This window comes from Manis javanica, chromosome 5, assembly GCF_040802235.1.
Source record: "Manis javanica isolate MJ-LG chromosome 5, MJ_LKY, whole genome shotgun sequence".
NCBI classification, from domain to species: domain Eukaryota; kingdom Metazoa; phylum Chordata; class Mammalia; order Pholidota; family Manidae; genus Manis; species Manis javanica.
In genome coordinates, this window is record NC_133160.1 from 102926898 (window position 1) to 102943086 (window position 16189).

Sequence of the window (16189 nt, forward strand, 5' to 3'; positions counted from 1 at the left end):
GCACTTTATACTACAAAATTTAGAGAACATTTCTATTTCCTTTAAAAATCAGTATGTATCAAGCAGTAGCTTTTAACTTGGGCCTCTAGATGAGTTGGTTTCATGTTTATTTTGCTTCCGTTTACAAATCCAATATAAACATAAGCTAAGCCTCATATACAGGGCATAATCCTTATAAGGTTGGTTTTTCAGTGAACAAAGGGCTTAAGGTTCTTTTTTGAATCCACTTGTGAATATTACTTTACATTTTTATCATTTCTAGGAAATGAACAATTTTATATGTTGTTTTTCTTATTATCTTACAGTCAGAACCTCAGAAGATTTAGGCTCTTGATAGTAAAGTTAATGGCCCATTGTGTGAACTATAGGAACAAGTTTTTCAGATAAATTCTCTTATTAATGTACACATTAAGTACACAAGAGATGAATAATTTGTATAAAATAGTCATAATCTGCTAATTCATTCCTTTGTATTATCAAGTAGAAAGTTCCCAGAACAACCATTTTATAGTTAGTATTGAATGCTGCTAATTTCCCTGAAAGTAAGCATCAAATGTAGTAGCAGTTAGTAGCAAAATAAACTATTCATCCTTTCCAGAATAAATTAAGCAGTTTATAGTAGACTATTCTGCTGTATAATGTTTTTACTTTTGTTTGCTTTGCTACATGGAAAAAAGAAAAGAAAAGAATAGAAAAGAAAAAAAGAAAAGAAAAGAAAAATAACCAGAGATTCAAATTAAACTATGCCTGTTTTGGTGTTTGATGATCCTGACTGCTGGAATAAGTGGCTTCATCCATATCTGAATCTCCATGGTCAGAGTAATACACTGCATCAGAAATGCCTGGGGTTTTAGTTTTGCTTCGGTTACTGTCACTAGAAATCCTCTTTTTCTCAGTGGCTTTGCATATCACAGATGGGGAAGGGCTGCCATGCTGTGATTCCTGCCAGGTTTGGCCCACTACACGGCTGGCAAAGAAACCATTGACCTGGCTCTGGGACAAGCTGGCACTCTCAGTTCGGGAATCTTGAGAACTCAGGCTTCCTTCCCGCAGGCCCTCAGGCAGCCCCAGAGAACTCTCTGAGATGTGCTTTGGGGTAGCACGTGGCCAGTGGTGATCCTCAGACAAATCTATGGCAATGTCTTGCAAGTAGGAAGGCTTCTTCGTGTAGTTTTTCATGCCATTGGCAATGTGCACAGAAGTAGATGGCACTGAAAGACAAAATCCAGCAGTGAGAATAACAGGTTAGTGATGTACATGCCTGTGCTACACACACAATGTTCCCTGATGATTGCTGGGAGGGTTTTGGGCAGGAGAACAGATGCAAAACACCTGACCTGGGGCTTGGAGCCAAGACAAGGACCCAACAAACATAGTAGATGCTGTTTCCTTTGCTCTATTTATTTAGGTCATTCTTGAGGAAACTTCTATTGAAATGTGCACCCACTTTTACCTTAATTCCCCATTTCCATTCTCTAACACCAATTTCAAGGGAGTCTACTCTGTGAAGATTTTCTTGATTCCCTAGATTGGAGATAATAAAATCTCCAAAAATCCTTGATTCTTATTTACTGGTTATTTACATATTTGTTTCATATTGTCCTATTGGACTGCATTTTTTTGATTCCTAGTAACTATCAAGGAAGGCATCTCCAAATTTCTTATCAAAAGCTGCCTAAGAAAGCTTTCCTAAGTAAGACATAAACCAGAGATGTGTGTAAAAGAATTACAGATGCAAATTTAGAAGAAATGAAAAGTTTTATGCAGCAAGGGAAACCAAGTAAAACTTAAAAGAGTAACAAGCAACTGGAGAAAAAATATTTGCAATAACAAAATACAATCAAAGTTAATATCCCTAATATACAAAGAGCTTTTAAAAGTCAGTAAGAAAGATATTAAAAACTACTATGGAATAAGGGTATGATATATAGATTGGAGATTCAGAGCAACATACAAATAACTAATAAATATATGAAAAGACATTCTCACTGTTGCTCAGGGATATGCAGCTTACTGTGGCTTTCTACTGATTTGGCTGACAAAGATGAGAATAATTTCTCACACCACTTATGGTGTGAGGAGAACACTGTCATATCTACTTGATTTACTGTAAACAGAGAAAACCTGAGCAAATTGGTAGCACTTGTCAAAAATTTAATTGTATATACTCCTTCATCTACTTCTAGGTACCTAACCTCTAAAAATATATACATTTTCAATGGTATGTAGACATATCTATTTGCTGGAGCAACATTTGAAAGAGAATTACAGCTAACCTGGAAACACAACAGAAAAAAAATTTTTTGATATGCTTACAGTATGAAATATAATGCCACATTAAAAAGGCATATATTCATGGATCTCCAGAGTACATGGAGTGAGCAAGTTACTGATTGATATCTAGAGTATTAGAAAATACTTGAATTTTCAGTAAAAAAAAAAAATTTTGCATGTATATGTGTAGGTAATTAAAAAAAATTATCTATAATATACAGAGCTATATACAATACAAATAGTTCCCCTAGGAAATGGGGTAAAAGGAATTTTAGTTATTACTTTATAGATTTCTGTTTAAGTTGGATTCATTTTAACTAACTAATACACATTCTGTAACTTAAAAAAAAAATCTAGCAAACAAACAAAAACCTTCCTGTTTAGTGACTGATAATTGAAAGGGATAGCCCGAGGTCCATACTGGTAATGTTCTAGGTCGTTTGAGTTTTCTTTTTTCAGTTACGTTACAGTATGGCTACACTGAATGATAAGAGTAATCCAGCTTTCTGGAGAAATAATTTCACAGAAAAATATACTTTAAAATTAAGCATTTAACTTTTACTGAGAATGGATAGTAAAACATAAAAAACCACATGGAAGTGTGCTGACAACAGCTTTATTGATCCCAATACTAGGTAAAGTCTTTGTTAAAAGCTTTCTTATCACCTTGGACTTCTTCCTAACACTTATCATAGCTATAATTCACAACCTGTTTAGTTAGTTGTGCAATACTTGTCTCCCTTGATAAAGTTTAAGTTTCATGAGGGTAGAGGTCCTATATCTTGTACATCCAGCCACTCAAAAATATTTATTGACCAAATGAATGAATTTTTTACAAGACATTTATTGAAAACAAAATTAAGATAGGAATCCCTCAGGGCTTTATTTAGGGGGAAAATGAATTCCTCCTAAATTCATATGTTTCTTTTGCCAAAATAAGGGTGAGTAATGGAACCCAATGTTCTGCCTTTTTTTTGGTCTTGGCAGCTTGAAACTCAGAGGTATACTACATTTTCAACTGTAGTCACCTTCCTTTGCCTAAGATGATGGAACTATAGTTAGATTATATGGCTCTTTCAGGTGGTAGTGGTGTTTCTATCTCTTGTATTTGTTTACAGTAAAGAAGTGCTCAAAATATAATTTATATATGTAAATATTATATATATGTATGTACACACACATATAACATACATACATAATCTCCAGTAAATAAGAGAAGAAACCAGACAAAAAGACTCATATATAAAATCTAATAAATTTTTATGTCCTGTGATTCATCTGTGTAAAATTTAAGACATTTTTCTGTTACAATATATTATGTGATATGTTTGTTTTTGTTTCTATTTTATCACAATTTTCTAAAGTAATGTCTATCTAATTCATGATCTAAACTTGTTTTTCAGCTATTATTTTATTAATTCTTTTATGTATTCCTAGTATCCTTAGGATGAAAGTAACGTAGGTGTATTTAGCACTTCAATGTTTTTGAAAATACTGTTAATTATGACAGCTAAAACATTCAAGTGTTTAATATGTACTAGGCAATGTGCTAATTCTTTACATGCATTATCACATTTAATTCTGATATTCTACAAAAAGAAAGCAGTTTTATCTTCACCATTTCACATGTGAGCTTACCAAGTTCAAGTGACTTCTCTAGGCACATAGTGCTCAGCAGTGGAGACAGAACCTTACCCTAGATTCTGGAGCCTGTCTCATGGCCCATGGCACCACACTACACATGCCGCCTATGCTTCTTTCACAAGCATTGCCCTGCCGCTTCGTCTTCCTAACATCTCTGTGCAAGGCAGGGCCGAGATTACTGTCTCTTCTTTAGAAAAAGAAAAACAACTGTGCTCAAGAGGACTTCATGCATACACCTACCAGGTGGCATAGCCATGGCTCAAAGTCAAGCCATCAGATCTAGGTCAAGGGTCTTTCCTCCCACAACATGCTAATGGCAGAGATTATGAGATAAGAGGATACAGTCTGGTTTTTAAATTTCTGGGATGTTGTTATCTTTTTTCATTTTATTATCTGGTTCAGGACAGGACTTCATAGATAACCAGTATATAACTATATTATTTAGGCAATGATAAAGAATTTTATTTCTGATTTGACCTAAGGAGTGATGGAACACACCAAGTAGTTAGAATTTAGTTAAGCAACATTGATTTTGCACAAGAAATCCGCTTTTAATGCATGTGTTACAAAGAGGAATGAGAAAATCTTGGAAGTGATGAATGAGAAGTTACACTGATGCATAGAATTATAACAATCAGAACTGCACATATCAAATTTCCAGAAAGGAAATAAGGAGCTTAAATCCAATTTATTGAGCCAAGGTATTGAAGTATTGAAGTTCTTGTGAAAAGTGAAACCAGACACATACATGTACAACATTACCTTTGGATATCTTCTCTTTTGGCTGAGAAATAACAAGTGTCACGTCTTCAGGTGCATTTTGCAAAATTTCAATTGCAGCATGGTGGCTGACCCCCTCCAGACTCACACTGTTCACAGATATCAAACGGTCTCCTATAAAAACAGACAATGCAGTATTTGCAACAAGAGAAATTCACGCTTAATCTTAGAAATGTCTCTACCCCCATTATTTTTGTTTTGCCTGGGTTCTACTTTTGTCATCTGTACAAATTCATACCTGTCAATAAGGATTTAGGAAGTTACCTAAATATAAAGTACCTGGCTTTAAGCATCCATCCAAGTCAGCGGGTCCTCCAGGGGTAACTGAACTAATAAAAACACCCAGATCCAGTCTTCCCATCTTCTCCCCACCAATAATTTGAAATCCTGTGAAATAGCACATTTGAAAAAGATTTTCATTATACTGGTGCTTTCAGACACTAATGATTAGCCTGCTTAACACACAGAAGTGTACAGACTCTTATCAACTATGATTAAAAGTAACATACATGAATGGGACTGTTAAACTTGTTGAAAGTATTGCTCGTAAGCATTTTATCTCTGGTATTTCCTGATTGGGTGGATGGGGTGAAGGGGTTGTTGGTGGGCAGCAAGTACCTTGATCAGAAGTGGGCCAGTACCTCAGTGACAATGCTAATACTTTTTCAGACTTTTTCTCTTTGAATAGTCGAATGTCTTTAAAAATTTCACAGTGACTTACCTAAGCCATACTTTGGATCTTTTTTCAGGTTCACCAAGTTGATCTCCCTTTCTGGTGAAGAGACTATGCTCCATCTTTTGTGTAGCACATCTATTGGAAATAAATAATTTTAAGATAAAATAAATATAACGTGCTCAGGCTTTAAGACTGTGTGCTTACTCCAATTTAAATGTTAACAAAGATCATTAGAAAATTGTTTGGTCACTTTAAGATCCTTTCACGTACTATAATACGATCACCTTATATTTTGATAGTGATTTATAGTTTATAAAATGACTACATGTTATCATATTTGTTCCTCATAAAGGATTCCCTGTGAAATAAATACATTTCAGTTAGAAATGAGATATAGTAAGTGTATCTCAAGATGAAATGATTGGAGCAGGTTTACTCAGCTGTACAGGCAAGAGGTGAACATTAAACTTAGGTTTTTTGACTCTATGTCTTTCTGTTAAATGACAGTTGACATCCTGAATTTGAATGATTAACATGTTAAGAAGTTCCCACTAATAAGTGGTGAGACTTTTATTTATAATGATTAAATATTTGTCGTAAGTTCGAGTAAAACAGTAACAAGTGGATTTATTTTTAAATCCTATTAATAATGACTTGGATGGCACATTTGCATTCTTAAAAACTTTCATTTTTCTTATTTGTGGAGTATCTCATGAGGTAGATAAAGAGACTCTTTTAAATGCTTTGCCATTATTTCTTTATTAAAGTATCCTTGATATACACTCTTATGAAGGTTTCACATGAAAAACAATGTGGTTACTACATTCACCCATATTACTGAGTCCACTCCCCCATAACCCATAGCAGTCACAGTCCATCAGTGTAGTAAGATGCCACAGAGTCACTGCCTTCTCTCTGCTACACTGTCTTCCCCAAGATCACCCCCACACCATGTGTACTAATCATAATACCCCTCAATCCCCTTCCTCTCTTCCTCCCCACCCACCCTCCCCCACCCTTCCACTTGGGTAAACCACTAGTCCCTTCCTGGACTTTGTGAGTCTGCTGCTGTTTTGTTCCTTCAGTTTTGCTTCGTTGTTACACTCCACAAATGAGGGAAATCATTTGGCACTTGTCTTTCTCTGCCTGACTTATTTCACTGAGCATCACACCCTCTAGCTCCATCTATGTTGTTGCAAATGGTAGGATTTGTTTTCTTCTTATGGCTGAATAATATTCCATTGTGTATATGTACCACTTCTTTTTTATCCATTCATCTACTGGTGGACACTTAGGTTGCTTCCATATCTTGGCTATTGTAAATAGTGCTGCAATAAACATAGGGGTGCATATGTCTTTTGGAATCTGAGAAGTTGTTTTCTTTGGGTAAATTCCTAGGAGTGGAATTCTGGGGTCAAATGGTATTTCTATTTTTAGTTTTTTGAGGAAACTCTATATTGCTTTCCACAAGGTTGAACTACTACAGTGTAGGATGGTTCCCCTTCTTCACATCCTCGCCAGCATTTATTGTTCCTAATCTTTTTGATGTTAGCCTTCCTAACTGGGGTGAGGTGGTATCCCATTGTGGTTTTTATTTGCATTGCCCTGATAATTAGCAATGTGGAGCATCTTTTCATGTGCCTGTTGGCCATCTGAATTTCTTCTTTGGAGAATTGTCTGATCCTATCCACACATTTTTTAATTGGGTTATTTGTCTTTTGGGTATTGAGGTTTTTTATATATTTTGGATGTTAACCCCATGTTGGATATGTCGTTTACAAATATGTTTTCCCACACTGTAAGGTGCCTTTTTGTTCTGTTGATGGTGTCTTTTGCTGTACAGGAGGTTATTAGCTTGCTGTAGTCCTATTTGTTCATTTTTGTTTTTGTTTCCCTTGCTCGAGGAGATGCTTTCAGAAAAAAGTTGCTCATGTTTATATTCAAGAGATTTTTGCCTATGTTTTCTCCTAAGAGTTTTATGGTTTCATGACTTACATTCAGGCCTTTGATCCATTTTGAGTTTACTTTTGTGTATGGGGTTAGACAGTAGTCCAGTTTCATTGTCTTGCATGCAGCTGTTCAGTTTTGCCAACACCAGTTGTTAAAGAGGCTGTCAATTCCCCATTGTATGTCCATTGCTCCTTTATCATGTATTATTTGACCATATATGCTTCAGTTTATATCTGGGCTCTCTAGTCTGTTCCATTGGTCTATGGCTCTGTTCTTGTGCCAGTACCAAATTGTCTTGATTACTGTGGCTTTGTAGTAGAGCTTGAAGTTGTGGAGCATAATCCCCCTGCTTTATTCTTCCATCTCAGGATTGCTTTGGCTCTTTGGAGTCTTTTGTAGTTACATATGAATTTTAGAACTATTTGCTGAAGTTCGTTGAAGAATGCTGTTGGTATTTTGATAGAGATTGCCTTAAATATGTAGATTGCTTTAGGCAGGATATCCATTTTGACAATAATTCTTCCTATCCATGATCATGGGATGTGTTTCCATTTGTTAGTATCCTCTTTAATTTCTCTCAAGAGTGTCTTGTAGTTTTCAGGGTATATGTCTTTCACTTCCTTCATTAGGTTTACTCCTACGTATTTTATTTTTTTTGCTGCAATTGTGAATGGAATTGTTTTCCTGATTTCTCTTTCTGCTAGTTCATCGTTAGTGTATAGGAATGCAACAGATTTATGTGTATTAATTTTGTATCCTGCAACTCTGCTGAATTCTGATAGTAGTTCTAGTAGTTTTATAGTGGATTCTTTAGGGTTTTTTATGTACAATATCATGTCATCTGCAAACAGTGACAGTTTGACTTTTTCCTTACCAATTTGGATGCCTTTTATTTCTTTGTGTTGTTTGATTGCCGTGGCTAGGACCTCCAGTGTGTTGAATAAAAGTGGGGAGAGTGGGCATCCTTGTCTTGTTCATGATCTTAAAGGAAAAGCTTTCAGCTTTTCGCTGTTACATATGATGTTGGCTGTGGGTTTGTCATATATGGCCTTTATTATGTTGAGGTACTTGCCCTCTATACCCATTTTGTTTAGAGGTTTTGTCTGAATAGATGTTGAATTTTGTCAAATGCTTTTTCAGCATCTATGGAGATGATCATGAGGTTTTTGTCCTTTTTGTTGATGTGGTGGATGATGTTGATGGTTTTTCAAATACTGTACCATCCTTGCATCCCTGGAATAAATCTACTTGATCATGATGGATGATCTTTTTGATGTATTTTGAATTTGATTTGCTAATATTTTGTTGAGTATTTTTGCATCTATGTTCATCAGGGATATTAGTCTTGTAATTTTCTTTTTTTGGGGTGTCTTTGCCTGGTTTTGGTATTAGAGTGATGCTGGCCTCATAGAATGACTTTGGAAGTATTCCCTCTTCTTCTACTCTTGGAACACTTTAAGAAGGATGGGTAGGTATTAGGTCTTCACTAAATGTTTGATAAAATTCAGTGGTGAAGCCATCTGGTCCAGGCGTTTTGTTCTTAGTTAGCTTTTTGATTTCCAGTTCAATATCATTGCTCTTAATTGGTCTGTTCAGATTTTCTGTTTCTTCTTGGTGAGCCTTGGAAGGTTGTATTTTTCTAGAAAGTTGTCCGTTTCTTCTAGGTTATCCATTTGTTAGCATATAATTTTTCATATTATTCTCTAATAATTCTTTGTATATCTGTGGTGTCCATAGTGATTTTTGCTGTCTCATTTCTGATTCTGTTTATGTATGTAGACTCTCTTTTTTTCTTGATAACTCTGGCTAAGGGTTTATCTATTTTGTTTATTTTCTTGAAGAACCAGCTCTTACTTTCATTGATTCTTTTTATTGTTTTATTGTCGATTTTATTTCTCCTCTAATCTTTATTATGTCCCTCCTTCTACTGACTTTGGGCCTCATTTGTTCTTCTTTTTCTAGTTTCATTAATTGTGAGTTTAGACTCTTTATATGGAATTGTTCTTCTTTCCTGAAGTAGGCCTATAGTGCAATATACTTTTCTTGTAGCACAGCCTTGGCTGCATCCCACAATTTTTGCAGCATTGAATTATCATCATTTGTCTCCATAAATTGTTTGATCTCTGTCTTTATTTGGTTATTGATCCATTGGTTATTTAGGAGCACGTTGTGAAGCCTCCATGTGTTTGTGGGCTTCTTCATTTTCTTTGCATTTCTAGTTTCATACATTTGTGGTATGAGAAGCTGGTTGGCACAATTTCAAACTTTTTGAATTTACTGAGGCTCTTTTTGTAGCCTAGTATATGATCTATTCTTGAAAATGTGCCATATGCACTTGAGAAGAATGTGTATCCTGCTGCTTTTGGGTGGAGTGTTCTGTAGATGTCTGTTAGGTCCAACTGTTCTATATGTGTTGTTCAGTGACTTTGTCTTCTTATTAATTACTTATACTTAGCCCCTGGAGTAATGGTGGTTGGGAGTTGCAGGGGAGTGGTGCTGGTGCTTGGGGGGAGGAAAGAGTTATTTCCTGCTTCCACACTGCTGTGCCTATCTCCACTGCCAGAACTGGTGGACCAAGCACACAGGTGTAAGCCTCTATGCTTTGCATGTGTAGCTGCCATAGGTGGGGCCTCCCTCTGGCTTTCCTGATGCCAGGGCAGGGGCTGTCGGTTTATGAGCTAGTGCTAGCTGGCTGGAATGAAGAGACAGCAGGCTCCATATCATGGTGGGGGCCTTGGAGCTACGCAGCCAGCCAGGGGAATGGAGCTACTGAAGTTCCTGTAAGTTCCCAACCTGCTGGGCAGAGTGCGCCCTGTCCTTTCTTCTGAGCCGCAAGCTCTGTGCAATTCTTCCTCCTTTAGCAGCCCTCTCACTGTTAGAAGTCTTTCAGACTGCCCACCTTTTTTTTCTCCCAGAGCAGTAGGATGTGAATCCCTTTTTTCCACAAGTAGCTGGAATCTTAGTCTCTCCAGGTATTGCACCTGTATTAGCTTTCCAACCCCACTAATCTCTAGAGCACCATGCAATGTAAGTTCATGCTCCCAGAGCAGATCTCCGAGGCTGGTTGTTCAGCAGTCCCAGACCTCCATGCCACCACCCCCCTCTTTTTCTCTTCCTCCCACTGGTGAGCTGGGGTGGGGGAAGGGCTTGTGTCCCGTTGGTTCATGGTTTTTGTACATTACCCTGTTCTGTGAGGTATGTTCTTTTCTCCAGGTGCATGCAGTCTGGCGCAGCCTTCTTTCCTGTTGTTCTTTCCAGATTAGTTATATTAACCATATTTTTGTATTATATGTGGTTCTGGGAGGAGGCCTCTGTCTCACCTCTCATGCCGCCATCTTTAATTCCCTCTCTTGGTAGAGATTTTTAATCATTGTTTTGCAGGTGAGGAATAACAACAGTTTGTGACTTGCTGAACATTTCAGCTAGTATCACTGCCAGCAAAACACCTTAAATCAGTACTTGATAAATGCTAGTTAAATTGAGTGAATGTTAGTATCAGAAGTACAATTTACTTTTTCTTATATCTTTGAGGGTTTTTTTTTTAAGTAGCCTGATCATTCACAAATGCCTCATAAATTAAACCAATGTCACTTAATTGTCATGTTAGTAAAATTAGGTCATTTGTTTAGTAATTCTAATTCAAGCATTTGCACATGCATACATAAACACACACTCTCTTCTTATGTGCTGAATTATTTCCTTTCATCCCCTACACTGCAAATTTATATGTTCAAGCCCTAATTCCCATACCTCAAAATTTAACCATATTTGGAGATAGGTTTTTAAAAATAAGCTAAAAATCTGTGGAGCATAAGAACAAAGCCAAAACTGAAGGAACAAAACAGCAGCAGACTCACAGAACCAAAGAATGGACTAATGGTTACCAAAGGGAAAGGGACTGGAGTGGGGGGGTGGTTGGGCAAGGAGGAGAAGGGGAATAAGGGGCATTATGATTAGCACACATAATGTAGTGGGGGGTGGGCATGGAGAAGGCAGTGTAGCACAGAGAAGACAAGTAGTGACTCTATAGCATCTTACTACCCTGATGGACAGTGACTGTAATGGGGTATGTAGTGGGGACTTGATACTGATAATGGGGAGAACATAGTAACCACAATGTTACTCATGTAATTGTTTATTAATGACACTAAAAAAAAAACCTAAAAGGAGGTCTTTATATTGGTATCCTTATCAAAGGGAATTAGATACAGACGTGTGCTTGTGTGTGCACAGAGGGAAGAGCATGTGAAGACAGAGGGAGAAGACTGTTACCTACAAGCTAAGGTTAGAGGTCTCAGAAGATACCAATGCTGCCAACACGTTTATCTCAGACATCTAGCTTCTAGAACTTTGAGAAAGTAAATTTCTGTCTTTTAAGCCACCCAATATGTGGACCTTGTTATGGCAGCTTTATCAAATTAATACACTTTATAATGTCAATTATGACAGTCACACTGGCCTGTGTGTGAGGTGGTAATAGTGGTGGTAAATGAGTTCAACACATAGATATTTTTGTAAACTAAATCTTCAAATTCATCTCTACATAGTTCAGTTGAGCATACTGAAGCTTTGTGAAAATTAGAGATTATCAGCCAAGATATGATGACCCCTGTATTAAGAACTGTATTACTATGTTATAAAATAAGTGGTAACTTTGGCACAGAACATGCTTGAATAATATTTGATACTTGACATTCTAGAAATATACTCCTTTAATTTCAGAAAGCAAGAACATAATTTGCTCTCAGGAGCAATTAACCTTGTCCCTTAACCACCACATATTAGTGCAAGTTTGCTAGATCCCCATAGTATACAGGTCCCTGTGGTTTCTTTTTGACCAAAACTCAGTTATAAACTTAGTCATAATCAATAAGAATAGTAGAATACCGTATTTCTAATTAATTAATTTTTAAAAATGAGATTCTAAAAAAAATCACTGGGTAATGATAGGAAGAGCCTTATGATTAGTAAGGTCCCATATACACACACATATACATGCATCCAGTTCATGAATTAGTAAATGCCTAGCTTAATATTATCACCTGTGCATACAAGATACTTTTACCCTAAAATAGACAGTTAATTCTAATTTTTAGCTGCCTCCAAATATAAAATATAAACCAAATACAAAACAAATAAAGGAGTAAGGTCATTAAGTGTAAACTTTTTTTACATTAATAACGTAAACTTGTGTTACCACTATGAAGTCAAAGTCCATTTGCTTTATACAGAGTATTTTTGTCTTTGATTATAAAACTGATTGGTATTCTTAATGTTCGTAAGGAGTATCTGCTAGAGGTCAAAGGTATTGATTCAAAGAATAAAAATGCCATTTGATTTTCATTTCCAACTTATGTATTAACAATAGTTGTTACTTATACTACCTCTTTGGTTAATAAATGTGCGTTAAGATATTTCCTAGGTAAACATTATTGGAATACACATACACACAATATATTTAGATCTTTATTTCCTTAATTAGAAGCAACTGATTAGGCTCTCTATATTCAAGGATTCACTAGTGTGATTTGAACATTCATTCATTCAATTATTCTTTGTTCCTTCAAATGTTTACTAAATAACTTTCCTATTAAAGTCACTAGGTTACTCGGGAAAATAAAATGAGATAAAATAATTGAAAGCTGCTGGCATAGTAAATGTGAGCTGATTCAAATAAGGCTGGAAGAGCAAAGATCTAGCCTGACTGATAAATAGAATGCTGTTAAGACTGTCAGTGAAGCAGTTGCATTAATGAAGGTATGAGTCAGACCTATAAGATAGGAGAGTCTTCTTCTTACCAGAAATAAAGAAGACTCAAGGAAATAGGGTAGGATTTTAATAAGTGAATTATGGAGATGTTTATACATCAACAAGTAGGGCATCAGCAAAAGCTGAGATGGAAAGAAGGTAGAAATAGTTCTGGGGATATGTCATAGATCAATTTGGTTAGAGTACAAGATTTGAGTAGGGTGGAGTTGAGTACTCTTTTGGGAAGGGAAGCTTTGTTAACCCACTCTTCAGTAGAGGGATGTTCTCTCTGCCCCCTGATATAAAGTGACTTACTAATGTGAGGACAAAAGGAAGGAAGGATGTTGGTGTGCAGCTACATGCTATTAGATAATACTTTGCACGTGTCAAATTTCTATTTATGTTTGTTATTCTATTCACATATTCAACCCAGTTTTCCATTGCTTTAAAAAAAAGGGAGAGGAGGAAGTATCTGAGTGTATACAGTACATGAAAACCCAAGTAAACATAAAGCTATTTCTAGAATTCAATGGGGACTGAAAAGAATAAATGAGTTTCTGACAGTGAAGCAGCTAGATATTTCACGTACTGACACATTTCTCAGTTATTTTAATTACCATATGGAAGCAAGTATTAGGATTCAGGGAGCACATATTTTTTAAAAGATACACATTTTTAAATCATTAAAATTATTTTCTTTTTCCATTAATACACTTTATGACCACAGCAAATTCTGTAAGTATTTAAAAGTGAAAAAGAGTTTCAACCTGAAATTTCTCTACATAAGATATGCTGGTGTTGTTCCCAATTATGTTTACTTGGAAAATATCTTAAGAATAATTGAGAAATACATAATTTAGAAGTTAAATATATACCCTTTCTGCATTAGAGATTGTTGTTTCAATGCTGCCTTTCTCAACTTTCATAAGGATCATGTGGACATACAGTCTCCAACTAGAGAATTGTATATAATGATAGATCTATCTAGAGCAAACTAACTGAATTTCCTAGTAAGACCATATTTATGATAGGGCCAAAGCCATATGATCAATTTGAGTCAATAATTTGTTTTGTAAGATAAACTATTTTCTTGGTTATAGATACAGACTCTTGTCAAATGTCAGCCAGCTTTATGCCACTGATTCTAGGGGAATGGGACTATAGGCAGAGGAGCTCTTGCCACATCCATTGTTCACTTTAGGGAAAGATCCATTTCAAGTCCTGGTGATGAAGGTCAGTAATTTCATATTGGTATAAAAACAGAGTTATTTTTCGTTGTTATATTACCTAATACACGAACTACTCTAGCAGTAGGTAAAGTGGATCATAACAGTACTTCAGTGTTTTATTTCTGTGCCAACACTAATTACCTGAGTGAACTGGAGCCACATAACACCTCTGGGACTCATTTAACTCATCTATAGAATGAAAGGTTTGGCTTGGATAAACTTTCACATTCCTTTCAATCTTCAACTTAGCTGACTCATCTTTTGCATCTGATTAATACCCACATCTCATGCTGACTCCTTTGTAAGCATTTTGGACTTTTATAATAATCTTCAGTTTTGTATGTGTCCTAATTAAACCTTAAGTGGAAAAAACTAGCATTTAAAATTAAATCGGTCCTTTACATCTAACTAAAGTATGTTTTAAAATCTTATTTTTGCTTGTACAACATTTTTTACTTGGAATTAAGATTGCTCACAAATACAAAAAACTATTTTAATATTGAGGAAAAATTTATTTCAGTATCTGTACCAAGTTACTTTGCACCAGATTAACCTATTTTACACGAGTTTTTTTTTTTTTTTTTGCATTTTGTTTTTGTTAAAGAGTCTGTTGTTTGAACCCATTTTTGTGGTTTGGTCATAAACGTGACAGATCTAGCTAAAAGTTACTTTCTAATTGTGTAGTAATCCTGAATTATAGTAAAATAAGAAAAAGTGAAAACTAGTCTTGCTTTAATTCTACATTTTTTTTGTTTTTGTTCTTTTTGAAAGGTTAAGCAACCTTTTTTCCCCTTTAAAATCATAATCAAAGGATTGGAATCTTTTCCATATCTTTGTTTCATGAAATTAGAAGAGTCTGACCTTTTTCCCTTTATCTTTTCTTTCAAGTTTCACAAGAGTCTCTAAAAGTTGTAAAAGGTCAAACAATTCAATATTAACTGATGCCATTTCTAATTGTCCTATAATAATCTCAACCAGCAAGAGAAATATTGAAACTGAAAATACTGAAATCAGGGTAAGAAGACCTATATTGACTCATGGGCAAGTAACTTAACTTTTTGTATCATCAGCTACTTTATTTGGCAAAGCATTTTTACCATGCTCCAAAATGTAAAAAACTCAATTCTCAACATAGTGCTGATTCAGGGTTACTTGGGCAGATTAAAAGAGAATTTTGAGAAAACAGAATCATCTGCAATTCAACTGGAGCACACCTTTGTCAGAAGGTGGCCACTTTCCTCTGTAGGGGGCAGGTAGGAAGATAATGGTTTCTAAAGGTTTAAACAAACTATTCTGTACATGTTGCTCATTTGGTATCTAATGTAAATTCATCTTTCCATCAGAACCTAGGTTAAAATACATTTCAGGTTCTCATCCTTGAATAGATCATTATCCAGCTTCTTTCAAAAGTTTAGCTGGAAGAAACAGTATAAAGGAATAAGTAAATAAGTAGGCCTAATTATGCTAGGAGACAGTCTAAAGAGTTGATTAGGGTATGGGCTCTGGAAAAAGACTTCCTATATTCAAGTCATGGCTTCAGCATTTCTCAGCAACATGGCCTTCTGCATAACTCAACTTCTCTTGTCTTTGGTTTCTCACTTAAGAAAAGTAAGTATCATTAGTACTTGCCTCATAAGATTGCTGTGGGTATTAAATGAGAGACAAATGAGTGCTTAGAATAGTGTTTGGCACACAGTAAGCACTCAATAACTATTAGTCAATAATTATTCCCATCATGAACATGTTAACAACTGAGGTATTTTGGGTACAGAGATATCTAAATTCAGCCCATGTAGGACATTTGATCATTATAAAGCTAGTAACAGGCTTTTAGTAATTTAGGCCCAACCAAAAGTCTATTAACTTTTTCTTTAATGATATGCTCTTA

At 35.6% G+C, this 16189-nt stretch overlaps 1 protein-coding gene across 11 annotated transcripts in view; it reads right to left on the reverse strand.

The window, feature by feature from the left end:
• PTPN13 (protein tyrosine phosphatase non-receptor type 13) overlaps positions 1-16189 on the reverse strand; it is a 245364-nt gene that overhangs the window by 63659 nt on the left and 165516 nt on the right. For all 11 annotated transcript variants that reach the window (XM_037021141.2, XM_037021144.2, XM_037021143.2 and 8 more), the window contains 4 exons: positions 5420-5509; positions 4978-5085; positions 4681-4812; positions 748-1211 (listed from right to left, as the gene is read on the reverse strand). In XM_037021141.2, the coding sequence (XP_036877036.2) occupies positions 748-1211; positions 4681-4812; positions 4978-5085; positions 5420-5509 (794 nt within the window). The remainder of the gene's footprint in view (positions 1-747; positions 1212-4680; positions 4813-4977; positions 5086-5419; positions 5510-16189) is intronic.